Source organism: Coturnix japonica, chromosome 3 (assembly GCF_001577835.2).
Source record: "Coturnix japonica isolate 7356 chromosome 3, Coturnix japonica 2.1, whole genome shotgun sequence".
Taxonomy (NCBI): Eukaryota; Metazoa; Chordata; class Aves; order Galliformes; family Phasianidae; genus Coturnix; species Coturnix japonica.
This window is the reverse complement of record NC_029518.1, coordinates 47334392-47353171: the sequence shown is the minus strand read 5'-3', so window position 1 is coordinate 47353171 and position 18780 is coordinate 47334392. Positions and strand designations below refer to the sequence as shown.

Below are 18780 nucleotides of genomic sequence, written 5' to 3'. Positions count from 1 at the left end.
CTCCATCCAGCTGGTTTGGAGAAATGGTGTAATGCAATTTCTATTTTCTATTAGGTTCTAACTCTGTTTTCTGACAAAATAAATAAATTAGAAAGCACCGGCCCATCAGGTATATACTTCTTTTAGAAGCAGATTTGCATCTGCTGATTGCGTGGGTTTTGGCAGAATGCCTTTTAAAGTCCTCGTTGTGAGCTCTGTTGTGAGCCATGTACTGTGAAGAAGGAAGCATTGTGTACCAGCATAGAAACCTGGATTATGCAGGCTGTGTTTCCTGACAGGCTTGTTGCAACCATCAGACCATTGCTGCAGGAGCCAATCCTTTTAAGGGCACAAGGAGGTAATCAGGAGGCAAAAAGGTTGTATTAAGAGGCGCTGGCACAGAGAAAAGTAGCCTGGGCTCCAGGGACTTTGAAGACATCAAATGGAGGGGCCTGAAGTTATCCACCAGGGGAAAAGTAGCGCCATGTGAGCAAAGAGCAGGTGGCTGATAATAAGGACCTGGTCTGCTGCTGTTTAATCACCGTTCATTGTCTCTAACCGTGAACCTGATTGGAAATTTGATCCTTAATTATGGAGTGCCTTGCAGGGGTATTGCTTTGGGCTCTCTAAATGTAGACTGGATGGAATTTTACCAAAAAGTCTTTTTCTGTGTTTCCTTCTCATTATTTAACCTCATTTAATATTTTCACATAAAATGTTTATGAGACCCAAAGTATAGCTGGATAAAAATAAGTAGCTTAGGACTGTAAGATTTCCTAGCAACCTTCCCTGGCAGGCAAAAGCAGTTCTGAGCGAAGCAGCCCCATGGCACTCCAGTCATGCCTATGGCAGGAGGGGTCTGGCAGACCTGGAATGGGGAGAAGAGCTGAGCGAGCAGCCTCCGCTAGTGCTGCTGAGTGACAGTGGGCTGGGGGAATCCTAGTTGCTATCCCATGCCCAAGGAGCAGTGTGGGTTTGGCTGTGTGCACAGCTTGGCACCAGAAGGGATACTGGGGACACCATTATAAATCAGTATAAAAGTATGCTCCCTGAGGATGCCACGGGGCAGTGGTAGCAGTGGTAAGGCTTCTCTCAGGCAGTAAAGAATGTTGGTTTTGGATATGGTCAGCTGCTTGTGTGCTGGAAGAAACAAATTCCAACCAGGCAATCAATATCTGAGTTTCTGGGAACACGTGGCTGAAGCAATGAATTTGAGGGCAGGATCAGGTCCCCATTCACAACCAGTTTTTAAATAAGGCAGAAGGGCTGGGAGAAGCTGAACTATCCAGGACAAATACTTAGTTTTTCTTTGTTTGCTCAGCACCAATATTCCTGTAATATAATTCTCAAAAATTGCTGTTAGCAATTCACAACTCATTAAACGCTAAAATGTTTTAAAATGCATTTCTGAATAGTACCAGGAGAGTCATAAATACCATTCCATGTCTCTACAGGGAGGCGGATGCAGTAGGAGACACCTGTGGCAGTGAGCTTCCTAGCTCTGGTGTGACCTGTGCTAGCAGAGGCCTTGCAGAATGTAACTCAGACACAAATGTGATGGCAGCTGGCATTGCCACAGGAACCGAAGCTGGGATGGATTTGTCCTCGCTGCAGCTCCTGCTGACTCACAAGTCCCTTCTGTCTTTCTCAGTAGTGCTTGAGGAGGTCCAGAAAGTGAGGGGTATTTAGTGGTGGAGGCTTGTGTGGGAGCCACATGGAAGATAACGTGGCTATTTCAAACCAGCAGAAAATGCCTGTTTCTGGGGGCTGCCTGTTGGCATTTAGAGCACAGCCCAACAGTGCTGTGCTTTGCTGTGGCCTTATTGCCTTATTGCCAGAGGAAATGGTCTGTTAATGCAGGAAGCCTATGGAGTTCTTGCACATGAGTATTGTAGAAATAGCACATAAATTTAACTTTTTTGTTGCTGCAGTACTTATGTCTCCTTTTTCTTCTCTTTTCTGTTTCTGTTTTTGTTACTTGATATTATTAAAATAACTATCATGACACATTATTCTGTTTTAATTTCAAGTGAAATTTGGCAACTCCTAGTGGTGGGATAAGGTCTAATTTCACTTGGCATTTTAAAAAGAAACGCAAATGACAAAGACATTAAACTGATAAATTTTGACAGCTCACATAACACTTTTTAAATGGATTTTTTTCCATGCATTTTTAATACCCAGAATAGTCAGCCTTAATACTACCATATTTACAATAAATCATTATCCTAATGGAGACATTCTGTTTTGTCAGGCAGTACACAATCAGCACTTTTTAATAAAGGATCTGAAAGCTGTTTAATTCTAAGGCACAAACTTGTAAGTGCCAGACTATTTAAAATTGGGGCCAATATGCTGCCCTTACATTGAGATATTAAGAAATAGTTAGAGCACAGTATGAGCTGGTTGCCAAATGTAATTTTTTTTACCTTCCTTAGTTTATGTTACTTAGCATGGTGATTGTAATGCATGATAGGGTCTCTGTAAGGCATATACATGCATTTCCTACTCTGCAACTGAAGGCTCTGAGTGGTGCTGGTAAGAGGTAGAAGCGTCTGCATACTTTAGCATATGTGGCTTTAGGAATAACAGAATCAGAATGTCAGAATGATTTAGGTTAGAAGGCACCTTAAAGCCCACCCAGCCACAAACTCCTGCCATGGGCAGGGCTGCCCCACACCAGCTCAGGCTGCCCCAGGGCCCCAACCAGCCTGGCTTTGAGTGCCACCAGGTATAGGGCACCCACAGCTTCTCTGGGCAGCTGTGCCACTGTCTTACCACCCTCTGGGTAAAGCAGCGCAGAATTCAGGAGCAGGAGTGGTTTGGGCCTTAAAGATGGAAGGGGTGTTGTCAATAAAAGAGCCCAGCTTTTCCTACAGAGCACAGCACTATCTTTATCTCTTTATCAGCGCCTTTTGTCCAGCAGGCATTATTCTGAACCCACAGAGTAATCAGTCACAGCACAACCCCATCTTGCTCACCACTTTGGGGGTGCCAGTACCTGTCAGAAGCAGGATAAGTTTGCATAGTGCCTCTTGAAAGTGTTGTGGTCATTTGTAAGGTTAGACCACGTAGAAAATGAGAAAAATACATTCTCACCTACACATGGGAGCTATAAGGCCAAATTAACTGTGGTGAACCCTTGGGCAAGATGTTGGAGTCTATCAAGGTGTGCAACTTACTTTGCAATGCCAGTAATATCTGAGGGTGATGAACATTAAAATGATTTATTGTCCTCTACTTCAAGATAACGCAATGTCTATTAACATTCATTGTTTTAGTTCTGGGTGCGGAAAACTCAACATGCATATCACAGTAGTTGTATGCAAAGCTCTGGATGTTCACACATTCCTATCACCTCTTCAGTCTCTTGTGTTCTGTAGTCACTGTGCATGTTCCCTCATCCTTCAGCTCAGGAAACTTGCCTTCTGAGTGGTTAGGGATTGTATTGGCAAAGTAGGCAGACTGCTCAACTCAGTTTAGAATCTTATTTTAGGAGCAAAAATAGCCTGCATCCTTCCCACCTAAAAATGTTCCCTTCTCCCACAGAGCAATAAGAGGCTGTAGTGGGACCTCTTCCTCTCTCTGTTGGCTGCCTGCATTGCTCTTTTTTCTGCGCTATGCATGAATGAGCTAATGATATGGTGCTGCACTGAGGGGGCAGGCTGCGTGGCTGTTGTTTAAAAGAACTTTTTCTGAGAGTAGTGTTTTTCTCTTACGTTAGTACTGCTGCGCGTGCTTTGGTAAAGGCTGCATCCTGTTACCCATTGTGATGCTGTTGGCTACCTGACGCAATGGCTTGCTATTTCAGTGACATGAGAAACTCAGCTGAGGTAAGATCGATCTGAGATAAACTCCCTCGTTGCCACTTGCAATCACAGCTAGATATTGTTGTTGCTTTATTTGTTTTTTCCTTTTTCCTTTTTTCTGGTTTACATTTAAAAGCTTGACAGCAAAGTCAGCTTTAGTTAGTGCAGATCACTCCCAAACGTTATAGTCTGTGCACCTCTTCTGGATTCAGACAGGATGTGCGGCTATTTCAGATGACTGCCTTTGAGGTGAATACCAGGTTCACCTGGCAAGCCCAAGCATCGCTCCTGTGACTGGCATTGAATCATGACTTTGTGGCATTGTTTCCTCTTGTCAGTTATTTGCTTTGCTTTGCCTTTGAGCTTTTTTTTCAGGTCAGCAAAGAGCACCTCGAGTAGTAGGTCAGATTGCCAATGGAGAAAACGGGTTGTCACTGTTTTGAAAGACAGCTGATGTGTGCTTTCCTAAGAAAGCAGCAAAAATAATCTTCTCAGCACAGTGCAGATGGAGCCATGTGACTGATTTGGTTTCTTGAAACAAAGAGTGAACAAATTTTCTAAGAGAAAACTTACTTGTGGCAACTGTGCTTCTTCTCAGCAGAGAAAAACCAGAGAATATTTTCACACGGTGTGTGACTTTCCTTCTGGTCACCTTTCTGATCACATTTGGCTTGACATGAGCACTCAGAAACTGAATGTTCTTCCTAGCTGGTACCAAGCTACTTCCCACAGCTGGGAAGTGGTCTGTAGGTTATTTTGGATTCTGCTGTGTCAAAGATGACTAGACCAAGATTTTGCCATCCTTAAGAAGCATATCCACTTTGCTCTTAATTCTTTCCTCCAATTTTAGTGACCACTACTTTAAATGAAACTGCTACTGCTCATTTATAGAACAAGCTGTGTCTTTGCCATATTTGCACATAGCTGCATCCCATGCTTTGTGTAGTACAGAAATCATTGCAAATAGATGGGAGCAAAACTGCTTCCCAAGCAAAACAAGGCAGCAATCTGCAAGGCTGATGCTTAGCCACCACACAGAGCCTGTGAAAAGCCAGCACTGCTTAGGGCTGCTTTTGGAGATGGGATGGATGGACCTTCCCTGTATGTGCAGGAGGAATGGAAGCAGGAAAGAGAAGCAGAAAGGTCCAAACCTGCTGCAAGACGTGTTCATATATCACTGTGGCTGGGAAAACATTATAAAAGACAGGTCTCATCGCTCTTGTGAGACAGCTGCGTGCTTTTAAACAAATGATTATTAATCTATTATAACATCTTTTAAAAGCTGTAAGAGAAGTACACGGGTAATCATTAGCCGGTGAGTCTGACATCCATCTTGAGCAAAAATATGGAACACATGATACAGGGACTGAGCCAGAAAGAATGAAAGGACTGAATACAAGTAACTCTCATTAACATGGGTTTTAGGAAAAACAGGTTTGGGGAAATTCTTTCATACAGCTAACTTGCTACATTATGAGTTGTTTGGCTTCAGTCTGACATGTAGATGCTAACATGATATATAATCAGTGTGTTATGTATCAAATGAGTACCTAAATGCTAAGCTTCATGTATTTTAGGGATCACTGTCACACGTCCGGTGTGATTCAGGAGGCATCCAGCAAGAACTGGTTCTCTGCTCTGTTCTGTGTGCTGCTACTAGCGATGGCTGGCAAGAAAATATAAAACTATTTTTAGGTGAGAAACCAATGCATTTCATATGAACAGATGAAAAGCTATATAATCAGTGTGGGAAATAATTAGGTCATAGTTACAGATCAAGAGGCTCAGCATCGAGAGCAGCAATTTTGAAAGGTACTTGCATAATACGTGCCATTAAGCTGGGAGCACACGGTCAGCTGATGAGCTGTGTCCCAGGGAGCTAATGAACTCTTAAAATGTATTTGCAACACTGAAAGCATCTGAGTCCGGTTTGAGCTCCTGGGAAGCTGTAACTTCTGGTGTCCCACATCTTGTCTGAAACCTGAAAATCTTGAGAAGATGCAGGAAAGCTTAAGAACTCAGAAACTGATGTCACTGTGAAAGACTAACCAAAACAAATGTCTTAATATAATGAACCTTCTTTGCACCTCACCCTTAAATCCCTTTGCATCTCTGTCCATTTAATAATACTGCAAAAAGCAAACAAACAAACAACCCAAAAAACAAACAAAACTGTCTCAATGCTATTTCTTACAAAAATCATTTGTTTGGACCTCTTCTTTCCCTTCTATGACTAAATATCACCAAGATCTGTCTGTAGATATACGTTGTCAGAAAATTGTGACATATATATGTATATATATATATATGTAATAGAAATACTGGTAATGGCGGATTCAGATTAGAATAAGGAAAGTAACTGTTATGACCATCAGGGGAAAAACAATATTTCAGAAGTTACAGTCAATGGACCGCTAAACAGTCTGGAAGTCAGGAGCCCCAGCCATTAGAAGGCCTCAAGAAGGATGCTTCCTAATCAAAGCTTGTAATTCCTCCCTCCAGTTTTACTAAAGCCCTTGTTTCCAGTGGAGCTACCCACATCTGCCTTAATTGCTGGCTGTTGGTCACAACAGTGTGGTAATGCTGAGACATGTGAGTCTTGGCTACCTCCTCAGCATGAGAAGGGCTTCTTGAAATAATGCCCATTATAGTGTCTCGCAGTGCATGTGTAGTTAAATGAAGATGCTCAATTCTTTCTCATGATCACAGAGCCAGCACTGGCCAGGGTTCTTCTGCAGCACATTAACTCACGTTACTTTTATGCCTAAGTACTAACGAGTGGGGCTGATGGGTGTAAGCCAGAACCAATTAAACCAATTACCACCACTTGCTCCAACAGAGGGCAGATTTTGGAGTTTTTCCAGTGTCTGAAATCGGGCAACATCCTCATTTCTCAGGTTTGCTGTCAGCCTGGCAGTGCAGTTGGAACAGGGCTAAAAATCACTTTGCTCTTTTGCCTCATAGGAAGGGCTCACTGCCTGAGTCTGGCAGCTCGGGAGGCAAATTGCTGGAGCTGCTCTTCACCCTGCAAGGAATCACTTCTTTGATCTGGTACTGTTGTTTTACACACATAGTATGGTAATACCAAGGAGGAAAGCTTCACTATGCAGGTAATTCTGGTGCCCCTGTGGTTAGGCAGTGTTAAAGGAGGGGGCTGGGGCTGTGAGACCAAGTGTCAGCGGGTCTAGCTACACTTCTCTGAGGGGGAACAATTTCTCACTCAGCTATCCTGGTAGCTTTGAGGATATGACTGTAGCAGATCTGTCTGCTGGGTGCTGGGAGGTACTCAAGTATTGCACAGTTGGGAAGCCAGAGATTTGCCTTACCTCACAGCTGGTGAGCTCCCATAGTTCTCACTGTTTCAGCTACACAGTGCTTTCAGGGCATGACCGCTTCTATATCTTGCTCTCTTCTGGCTTGTAGAAAGTTGTAAGAAAGACTTTGAGCACAAGGGAAATAGCCTCAGAGTTACTACACACAGCATTTGCTTTCTTCATCTCAAAGGGAAGAGGAGTCAAGAAGCCAAGTGTGAGCATAGGCTGTTGTTCTAACCTTTTGCTCACATTCAGAAACTATGCTCTATTGTTATGTTGTTTCCTGCAGATTACACTAATAACCAGTGAGTGGTGAAGCATGAAAAGTGTTCTGGCTGCTTAGACCGAATTCTAATGTAAGAAACCATGTCAGCTTTCAAAAGGCTGATCAAAAATACACAAGAGGGCAAATTAGATAAGATGGAGCAGAAGGAATTTTGCTATAGCCCTCAAAACTCAAAAACTTCCTGGAAATAATGGATTTTATACCTGAGGAACTGTGGCATTTACTTTCTTCTCAAATATGTTTGTAATTTGGCAGTTACATACATTTATTCTCTAGAAGAGCATAACCTAACATTGGTAGTGGAATTTTCATGAAGGCTTGATTGTCATTATAACAAGAGAGAAAGAGTGAGCTCTGCATGCTTATGGAAGTATCATAATTGTCTGCTACTTGTCTCTGATATACCAGGTATAAAAATCACTGTTGTTGAAATACACCAGTGAATTCACTGGTACAGCACCAAGGATGCACTGAGTGATGTTCAGCTTTCGTTTCGGCAATTCAGTAACAAGGTTTTAGACTAAAGACACATTCATGTAAATGTTCCATCTGTCTAGGTTGTCAGGTTTTCTTTTGTCATCTAGACTGGCTTGGATTTTAGTGAGCATTAACCTGGAAGGTGCAAAATGCCACAGCACTTTGAAAGCTTAGCAGTCAGACAGTGGTGTTCAATGTGAAAATTGACAGACAAGTCTAAAGTAACTTTGTAGAGGGTATGATTGTTTCTTAATAAGGTGAGATGCCCATTAGTGATCCAGTATTAACAGTTAGCTTACGTGAAACAAAAACTCCTTGCTTGAATTGTGGATCCAGTTACTTCAACTTGCAGGGACAACTATTTCTCATATGATAAATGTTATCATATCATAAATGCCAGATTCCTATGAGCTGCCTGTACCGGAATTTCTTCACCATCTGGTTTAATAGCAGAATACTGCAACATTCAAGTACTTAATTTTCTCTCTATCAGACTGGTAAACAGACTTCTGCAACATTTTTCCCCTCTTTTCCAGTCCATGGGTCTGAATGGAACCAGCACTTTCTGCTGGAGCTCTCATTCAGACCTAGAAGTAACAGGATGTTGTAACACAAACATCTGGGCACACAGAGTTTCAGCAGTGCCAGCTGCAGTAGAAAATGTGTACATTTTCTCCCACATCAAGTGACTTGCATTAGTTTAGTGCATCTACACTGGTGACAGGACGAAGGGAAATGGCCTTACGTTGCACCAGGGTACATTTGGGTTAGATATCAGGAAACACTTCTTTACAGAAAGGGTTGTTAAGCTCTGGAATAGGCTCCCCAGGGAGGGGGTTGAGTCACCATCCCTGGATGTGTTTATAAACTGTTTGGATGTGGTGCTCAGGGACAAGATTTAGCGGAGGGTTGTTAGGGTAGTATGGTTAGGTTGCGGTTGGGCTCGATGAACTTCAAGTCTTTTCCAACCAATTCTATGATTCTATGTACAGATATAGTAGGCCTAAGCAAAATTGTTTATTAAGTAAATATATTGTAGATCATCCATACCACATCCATAGACAAGGTCTTCCTTGAAAGGCATGGAGCTAGCAGTAAATCTGCACACCTAACCCCTGACAGTGGTGAAACCATAACCACACCACATCTTGAAACGAGTGGAGGTCTGTCTGGAGCCAGATGCCATACCCTGTGCTGAGATACTTGACTTTTGTGGAATTTGGCTGTACAAAACGAAGGTAGCCCTGTTTTGTCACTCAGCCAAAAGGCTACTTCAGAAAGGGACGAGCATTTTCTCAGCTTGCATTAAAAAGAAACCTCACACCCTCTGTGTTTTCCTCAGATGCCAGTTCTGCACTCCAGTTTATTTTCAGCATGCCAGGATAATGAGGATGGAAAGAACAGTACACACTTCTCAGTTGCATAAATAAGTTGTAAAACACTCTGAAAGTTTTTGGCACGTCTCCAGCAATGGATCATTAAATAAGAGGAATAAACAAAAAGGGACCATCAGCCTGACCTCCACATAATGCACTTAATGGCTGCCAGCTACATTCATAAATTTGCAGGCTCTGGCTTTTATCACCGTGTATGAATCAAGGTCAAGTTTCATACTTGCTGTGGAGTTCATGAGAAAATGAGGACTCTGACATCTTGTGTTGTATTTTAGGAGCTTAAATGAGCGGGATGTGGGCTTGAGGGTGCTTGGGAACACCCCCTCCCCCTCCTGGTACATCATATGGTTAGGCAAGATTGTATATAGACTTTTACTTGCTATTTTGGTTGAAAACAACTATTTAGTGTGATACACAGCAACTGTTTTAAAAAGAAATGGAGTGATCTTAGGTAATGGGAGGACAGTAGGACTAGATGATCTTGTAGGTCCCTTCCAACCTTGTGATTCTATGAATCTTACTTTGTTGTTGTTTTCCTTCTCTCTCTTTTCTTCCTAACATTATTTGGAGCAATAAAATAAGGGGCTGATTATCACATGCCCCAGTGACAGTAAAGTCCTACATGAGATAGCACTGATCCAGGGACTTTACAGAAAGCATCGGAGCTTAATCTCGAACTGGATTTTGTTGATCAAACCCCACGGCTAAATGTAACTGTGCTGCAATCAGTGAGACTGGTCTCTTTTATCAGGTCACAAGTGACTGGACATGAGAAAAGAGCTTCAGGTTGCACTGGGGAGGTTTAGATTGGACTTCAGGAAGAATTTCTTCATGGAGAGCCTGTTTGAACATCAGAATGGCCTGTGCAGGGAAGTAGCAGAATGCCCACCCCTGGAGGGATTTAAGAAACGTGTGGATGTGGCAATAGGGACAAGGCTTAGTAATGGGACTCAGTAGGTCAGGTTGATGGTTTGATTTGGTGGCCTATTGAGTCTGATGACCCTGAAGACCTTTCCCAAGCCAGATGATTCTGTCAGAGCTACTGACAGCATGCAAGGGGCAGCTCTCTCATGACCCAGGTCTGCGCCTTGCACCCCACCTGTGTTTTGGAGGGCACCCAGCATCACAGCCTGGCTGCCAAGGACACTGGGAACTGCAGAGGAGGCAATGAGGGCTCCCCAGGCAGGCTGTACTCTTAAGTCGTTCTTCTCTCAGTAAGTAACATACTAGTAACGATCTCAGTGCTAGCTCTCCCACACCAGCACTGCAGCTTCTATGCAGGAGTATAATTCAGCGAGCCACAGAACCATGAAAATATCTGAAGTACAATTTCTTTTAAATTGATTTTCCTTACAGGCAGATTTTCTTCCTGCGCTTTTTTTGTGAAAGCTTCTGTCAGCCCTATTTAATTGCATTCGAGCTGGAAACAACAATATTACATTTACATTAGCTCTAAAGTCTCTGCAATTTTTCTCCCCATACCCCATCTGGCTTTAATGGCTCTGAATTTTAATTTAATGAAATTTGTTCATTTTAACTAACTAAAATGTGCTGCATTAATGATCTGCTGTATTAAGCAGGTAGTAAAAAAAAAGGGGAAAAAAAAGTGTAATATTGATGTTTAGTCTTGGTAAAAAGCACTTTCCACTAAAACCATGTAACATTCCCATCTCATGTAATTGTTTAGTTTCCTTCTGTGTGGGCTTTGTAACTGAATGAACCTGAGCTAAAAATGGTCTGGATCAGCACAAAAACCAGCAGGACTGGCAAATTAAAGCATGCTGGTTCCCTCGGCCACCAGCACACAAATGAACAACGCATGAGAATTTAAAAAGCAAAATCAGACTCACAGATTTACTCTTGATTTAAACAATCAATACATAGACACCAAATGTCCTTGCTGAAAAGGACTGGGGGTACTGGTGGAGAGCAAACTGGACACAAGCCAGCAATGTGCCCTTGCAGCCCAGAAAGCTGATTGCATCCTGGACTGCTTCAAAAGAAACATGGCCCCACACCTCTACTCTGCGCTGATGAGTGTACTACAAGCAATTAGGAGATCTGTTGAGGATCCTGAAGGATGGTTGCTGGTTTTGAAGACGGAGAGGTAGGGAGCTTGCACTGAGTCTGGCAGAGAGCCAGCCTGGATCAGTGCTCTGCATGTGCTCAGGTACCTCTGCATGCTCTGCAAGATCCCTGCTGGGAAAGCTTCCCATTGCTGTTGGCACTTCACTGCAAGGTGAGGACTTCGAGCAAAAGCTGCAGATCCACAGTTAAAAAAAATACACGTATCATCAGGATGCACAAAAGCAGAAGATTCATTTTACACTCATTAGAACACTTTATTCTTGTTGTGGGTTTTTCTAATGAATCAGCAAAGATGCAGGTCAAGTACCATGGCTGTAATTGCAGTAGGTGCAAAAAGGACCTTTCCGTGATGGCCATAGAAGGAAGCTTGCCAAGTCCAGGCTATGTGCTTTGAGACAGCTGAAGAAGTAAGCAGACAGACAGCAGCCAACAGAGTTTGCCAGGAGGAAATGCAACTGAGCACCGTGCCCTCCTCATTGCTCCTGTAGACAGCCAGACACCCCTGAGAAAGTGAGGCTGAGACAGAGATTTAGGAGTTTTTGTTCTGAATAGCACCTGGGTGGCCCAGCCTGGGCTGGGGAGCAGATCTGTCCCTGTATGACACAAGCTGGCAGTGCTTTCACCATTTCTCCCCACAGCACTCTCAATGAAATGCAGAAATCTGACCTTGCGGATAATTGTACTTCCCTAGGACCAGCATGGGGTGCTCAAGCACTGCAACAGAATGCACTGTGTGAGTGCTGCATGTGGAAAGTAGATACGGGCTCAGTATTTGCAAAGTGGGAATAGTAAGCCCTGACTTGGAGAAGACCATTCAGGAAAGAGCCCAGCGCTGGAAAGGCAGCCAGCAGCCCTGCTGCTGGCCTGCTAATCACTAATGAATTAAGCATAAAGCGTCATGCTGTGCAGACTACGTGGACCAGACACAGGGAGATGTCTGACATATATCTTGAGGTGTATTTAATATTGCAGCGCTTCCGGATTCCGATAACATGCTAGGGATTTTGGCATCAAATCAATGTTTGCATCAGTACCATGTGTCTCTGGAACAGAAGTGCTTACTTTAGAGCTGGCTATGAAAATAGTTTCCATTATAACCCCTTGTTTTCACATGCTTCTTATAATTATTATTATTATTATTATTTTTAAATCCTCTTTTGAGTCAAAAATTTCCATTGTGTATCTTTGCCAAAAGGTGAAACTTTCCCTCCTCTTAAGCTCAAAGGAAGAATCCTTCAGATGTTTTTGAGTCATGGGAGAGTGGGAAAAAAAATGCATTTTCCCTGTAGGGAAAAAGAAAGAACTGTATTTTTTGTTGTAGTAGTAGAAGAAGAAAAGGGGAAATGAAACTGAAGGCTGGAAGTTGTATTTTTGGCCTAGAGATGGTTGAAGTAAACTAGCATTGTAGGGAATAGCTATGATTCAACAAAGGCAGAGATTATTCCAACTCCTGGCTGTTAATCAGGCACAGGGCCAGCTTTCAAACGTTGCTGGTGTTCAGGATATTGTTTAAGATTGTGCCTTTACAGCTGCCCATTTAAAGGGAGAGAGCTGGTCCCCTGTGGTCTCTTGCCCTTCAGGGCTAATTATAATCCAGCAACACATTTAAATTCATTTCAAAATCTCACTGAATTAAGTGGAACGAAGGAAACCATCGTGCCAAACACTCAGCTTTTCTGAACATTATTTTTTTCTCAGTTGTCACTGAAGCCAGTAAGAGCGAGTAGAGGTGTTGAAGGTATGAAAGAAAGATAGGTGTGTAAAAGCCGTGCTGATCAGTGATCCTCCAGTCCTTCACTGCTTTCTATTCCTGTTTTTCCTGCTGGGAACTGTAGCTGATGCACTACTGATAAAGTCCATTCCTTATGTTCCATGAAACATACTGCAGGAGTCCAACCATTGGGCTGGTGGTAACGTTGTGGCCTTCAGATTTGCATTTTCTGTTTGTTTGTTTGTTTTTCCTTTGCAACTTTCAACTATGCAGCCCGAATATTACATTAAATTGTCCACTTTCTGTCATTCAAAGTCTGCTCTACATGCATGTGTGTTTGGCAATGACATCCCAAATGACGTGTTTATGTTGCTCCAGTGCCAAAAAGCAGTGATTCATTAAGAAGCTTGGAGCCATGGAGGGAGAGCCACAGCCAGCAACCACCACACGCTCTCTGAAGAACACAAAACTGTGTTTTCCTAAGGAAAATGGTTGGTGCGGCAGGACTGGTATCATGGCTGACTTCTCCAGAGGGAAGAGTTACTGCTGGACAGGCTGGGGAGCACAAAAGCTCTCCTGGATAACTTGGCTTTGCTGCATCAGCAACAGCCAGGAGGCATTAAGCACAGAGGGGAGAAGATGCCCAAGAGAGCCAGTGAAGCTGGTGGGAGCCCTTCTTACAGTGCTAAGGTTATGTGTTCTCATGCTGGGAGCTCTGCTGTGGTGAAAAGGTGGGGAGAAGAAGCAGCAATACCCCAGGGTAGGAACATATTTCCATATGCACGTGGGTTCTGCTTGGGCAATGCCAGCTCATATCAAGCAATGGGGGCCGTCCATCCTATTTAGTGTAACTACTGATAAAAACTTGCAGTGGCCAAAGCCTCTGAAAACCTGTCAGAAAGGCGACTCTTGAGGAATTCCACAACCCAGGACGGTGTTTTAACGTCATCACTTTCTTCTTCCCCAGTGGCTTGAACTAGGACAGGCAGAAAGCTATTTATAATTTTTAATGCGGTCCTCTTTGTCTTTCATCATAAATCTGGAACCACGGGCAAAATTGACACCTGGTGATAAACACATGCCTGACTGGAAAATTTCTGACAGTTGTTTTCTGTTTGGAAAAGGAACATTTTCCTGTGCCACCATAGTGCTGTCACTGCACTGCCCAGATCAGTGCAACAGGCAGCCATGGGGTCACTGGGCACAACACAAATATCCACAGTCCTTCTTACTGTCAGTAGTAAAAATGTGTAAGAGTGTGAGAACCATAGAATTGTAGAATGGTTTGGGTTGGAAGGGACCTTTAAGGTTATCTAGCTCCAACCCCCTGCTGTAGGCAGGGACACCTCCCAGTAGATGAGGTTGCTCAAAGCCCCATCCAGCCTGGCCTTGAATGCTTCCAGGGAGGAGGCATCCACAGCCTCACCAGGCAACCTGTTCCAGTTTAAAACTGAAACTAGAATCTAACATTTAAATTATTAATTACCAGGGCGGGCTGTTACAGACTTTGGACAGCATGTCGTTCCATCTGTTGTTAGATTGCTCAGCTTTTTCAGGAATGTCCGGTGTAGGATTAGGGTCAGGGTGGGATCTGGTATGCCAGGTGCCCTTTGTGCTTTAAGCAAAGACTTCTGTAGCCTTTTTTTTTTTCCCCTCCAGTGTTCACAGTGCTTAGCCCCCAGTAAAGGGATAAAACAAGATCTGAGCCCTGGGGAGTGCACTTTGTATTGTGTACTGCTTTTCAGTAAGCTCTAATTAAAAAATATATAACACTTAGTGTCAGTTTAAGCGGAACCTTTAATTTACTCATCTTTTGCCATTTTGCACAATCAGTCTAAGAAATTGTCCAAAACCTGGATTACACCAATTCTGCTGTTTAATAAGGTTTTGGACAGCTGTTAACTCTTAAAGTTGTAGATGTGAAATAATACCCCAAATACTGAAACTCTCTGAGTGTGTAAGTAAAAGGAGGTTTCTTCATAGGTCAGGTCTGCTGAAGTGAAACAGAACAACTAGCTCCAGATACTTTCAAGTGAATTGTTCCCTACAGCAACTCATCAGGCAGATCCTCAATATGAGTGCATCCTACCACATGGGTAGAGCATCCCTCACTCATCATTTAAAATCATACTGATGAAGCTATGAAGTTCCTTGTAGGTTGCAGGTAGTACGATGGGTCAGAAAGCACAGAGGAGCCGTGCAGATGAGGGTGCCTCACACACAGCCCAGGTAATAAATTATTGAGCTGCTTCAGCAAGGAATTGTTTACATGATTCCCACTGCCTGAAATTCACTTACAAAGTGTTTGGTGAATAATTTAGGCTAGCAAACAAGTTTGCCAATGCACAGCCTATTTGGAGATTGTTTCTGAGCGGAGAAGAAAACTGCTGGTGCCAAACTGCCATGGAGGAGCTTGCCCAGCTGTGCTATGTGCCTGTGTGTGATGGTGAGGAGCAGAGAGCTCAGCATTCAGGACATCGCCTGCATCCCCTCAGACTGCTCATAAGTGAGGACCACACTGCTGTATGGGCAGAGCTCATCCAATGACTCCATCATTTGTCTCAGTCAGAATAGTCCCCATTTGCTGGCCTAAGGCTCTGAATGCTTAGCTGCCATATATACAGGCTGAGCTACAAGGTTCTTCTCAGTGAGCTGCTCCGTACAGACCCCTTGCACAGGGGTGTGTGGAAGGTCGTGTGTGGAGAATTGGGAATTACCTGGCTGGGTAATTTCTGTTCTGAACTCAGTGCCATCTTCTTGGTTTGCCTTGGTTATCATCTGCATTATACTTTTCTCCTTTTTTAAGATGGAATGCTTTTGCTGGTCCTGCCTTCTGAATGTGGTGGCCCTTCGCTAAAGCTTCACACTTAGTGCCATAAATTAATCTTGATATCTGAATGAAATACAAATTCATTTATTTTTTAAGTGCTTCTTTACTGAACGTGATCCTGCAGAGCTCTAAAGATGGGGCAGCAGCATCCTACATCTTGTAGGTCATGTACTGCCTTGGTCCGTCCCAGCAGAATAAGCCCATTGAAATACAGCTGTCTTTGAAGCGTTACCGAGGGGATGGAATTTTCTCTTTGATGTGTGAGAGAGGTTAAAAGCTGTGCATTATTTCATTCTCCCTTGGGAACTATCTTGGAAGTTTTACATTCGCTTCAGTGATCTCCTGCTAGTCATTTGTACAAGAGCGGTATTTATGTTCTACAAGCATTTCTGAAGTGGTGAAGACACTAGCTCTACGTATGAGAAATACAATACATCACTGCTTCCAACTTTCCAGCTTCTCTCACAGGTGACGTTGGTAGATGACAGCTAAACCAGCAGGATTGAAGGGGAAGAGTGCCATGTCTTTTCTCATTTGATGACTATTAATGACTATGACTGGAGTAGCCTGAGATGTACATGTTGACCTCTAGCATCTCCAGGAAGGAGATGAAACAGAAAGAGACCTAATTGTTCTGTAGTTCAGTGCTGTTTTCTGTATTCAGCTACTATTCCCTGCCTGGGATCAAGAGAAAGTGTTTGCTATCGTGCACTTTACAAAAGCTGATTAAAGGATTAATGGAGGTAGTGCTGGGAGCACCCAGCACTACTTCTGTAATCAGAATCTGTTACTCCCAGTAAACTTCTGTAATCAGCAGCTTCATCTTCTTATTCTACGTAATACGATGCTCACAATCCATTAATGTTATACATTAGTATTTATCTTCCCTAAACTAGAACTGAAATAGTCAGGTGCTGGCACAGGCTGCCCAGAGACGCTGTGGTGCCCCATCCTTGGAGGTGCTCAGAACCAGGTTGGATGGGGCCCTGGGCAGCCTGATCTGGTGGGGGGAACGCTGCCTGCAGCAGTGGGTTGGGGCTGGGTGGGCTTTGAGATCCCTTCCAACCGTGGTAAAAGAATCTCCTCCTACCGCCTAACGTAACAAACAGCTGGCAGGCACTCGGGATATTTCTGTTTTTCCCACAGCCAACAGTTACCTGTTTGTTCTCGGATTAAGCTCACAGCACTACTTAGATTACAGTCATGCACTAAAAAAAAACAAACCCCAAACTTAATTCCTATGGCCGCTGTGCCGTGCAGGATCTCTCTGTTTCTCCCCCCCACCCATGAGTTCACCAACAAGCCGTTCCGTGCTGCTCTCCACGCTCAACACCCCTGAAGGCTCCGTCCCGCTCCCCGGAGGGGCCGAGCCGCGGGGCGGGGGCGGGGGCGAGGCGGTGCTGTGGGGCGCGAAGCGGGGCTGGGCGCGCGCCGTGTCCGCCGGCGCTCTCGGTCCGCGACCCGGCAGCATGACGGGCGGCCGCCGGCCCGCAGCCGCCTCCGGGCAGCCGGCGGGCGGCGCGGCCCCGCCGCGGAGAGCCCAGGCCCCCCGGAAGCAGCGGCGGCGGAGGCTGCGCGCCCGGCGGGCGGCGTGACGGCGGGCCGAGTCCCGGCGGAGCCATGGGGCAGACCTCGGTCTCCACGCTGCCCGAGCCGGCCGGCGGTGAGTGGCGGTGGAGCGGGGCGGCAGCGAACCGCGGGGGGCAGCTGGTAAATGGGGACGTGAGGGTGAGAAGGGGGAGAGGAGGAGAAGAAAGAAGAAAGGGGTTGTGTGTGTATGGGGGGGGAAGGACCTCTGGCACTTCGCCCAGCAGCACGGTTAGTAACCCGCCCATCTGGCTGCTTTGGCTCCGGGACGATTTTATGTGTAAGCAGTTATTTGTTGGAAGAAAGTAAAGAGCATGCGAGTAGAACTTCTTTATTGCTGTTATTTCTCCCGTAGTTATTTGTGGATTAACTTTTTGAAGGCATTGCGGAGCGCTCAGTGGGTTGGGTTGGAGGTGTGTGGGGTGAGCTGGTGCGTGTTGGTTACCGGGGAGCAGGGAGGGGGGGCCCTCCCCGCAGCCATAAGAGGCAGAGCCCCCGCAGCCATAAGAGGCAGAGCTGCAGTAATTCCAGGTCTGGATTAAATTAAATCTCATTAAGGCCAGGGCTGAAGTTTCTTGCCAAAGTGACACCGCACGTTTTGTTCTTTGATGCCTCGAATCTTGTGTAGATTTCTCTTTATTGTCAGTTGTGTACTGAACTTTATTCTCCCTTTGCTTTCTGCTGTTAGCATGGGGATGTGGCATTGATCAGGAGGCAGAGCACCATACCTGCTTTTTCCCTTTGCTTTTCTTTGTGGATCCTTCAGAGCAGAGTTTCAACATTCTCACCTGTTTGTTCATAAAGCCCCACTGTGCTGCCCATGGCACAGCCTTCTGCTCACCTAATCCCAAGAAAAGCTGATCTCTTTTCCTGCCACACCACAGATGGAAGAGAAATGTGACCATGTTCAGTCATTCACCCCCCACGCTGAAGGTCTCACCCTGTAGTAAAATTGTATCAAGGTGGGCATTGGGAAAACAGCTGCGAGGAAACAGATGCACTGGCTGCAAGTGATTGTTGGACTTCCTGCACCAAGTGGTGTCCGAGCTGTTCTGTGCACGAGTGTGTGTTGAGGGTTGGGAATGGGGTTGTATTGTGACAAGTAAGAGCCCTGGGGACTGTGTTCCCTCTGCGGAGTGTAACTGGACAATTATTGGGCTGGATCTGTAACTTCAGCTAAAAGAAAAAAGTCAACTTTGAGTTAATTCCTAACTGAAGGCAGTGTTTTCATTTGGAGCAGTAGGAAGCAGTTATTGGGCAGTGCAAGTCATAGCGTTGCTACTACAGTGCTGCCTAACAGCTGGC

The 18780-nt window shown here is 44.6% G+C and overlaps 1 protein-coding gene across 5 annotated transcripts in view; it reads left to right on the top strand.

Annotated features, from left to right (window-relative positions):
* PHACTR2 (phosphatase and actin regulator 2) overlaps positions 1-18780 on the top strand; it is a 110818-nt gene that overhangs the window by 29431 nt on the left and 62607 nt on the right. Inside the window, exon 1 of one of the 5 annotated variants that reach the window (XM_015858289.2) lies at positions 17388-17551. The exons of the other annotated variants lie outside the window; for them this stretch is intronic. Coding sequence (XP_015713775.1) covers positions 17509-17551 — 43 coding nt within the window. The 5' untranslated portion in view covers positions 17388-17508. Of the gene's footprint in view, positions 1-17387; positions 17552-18780 lie in introns of those variants that run through there. 5 annotated transcript variants of the gene reach the window in all.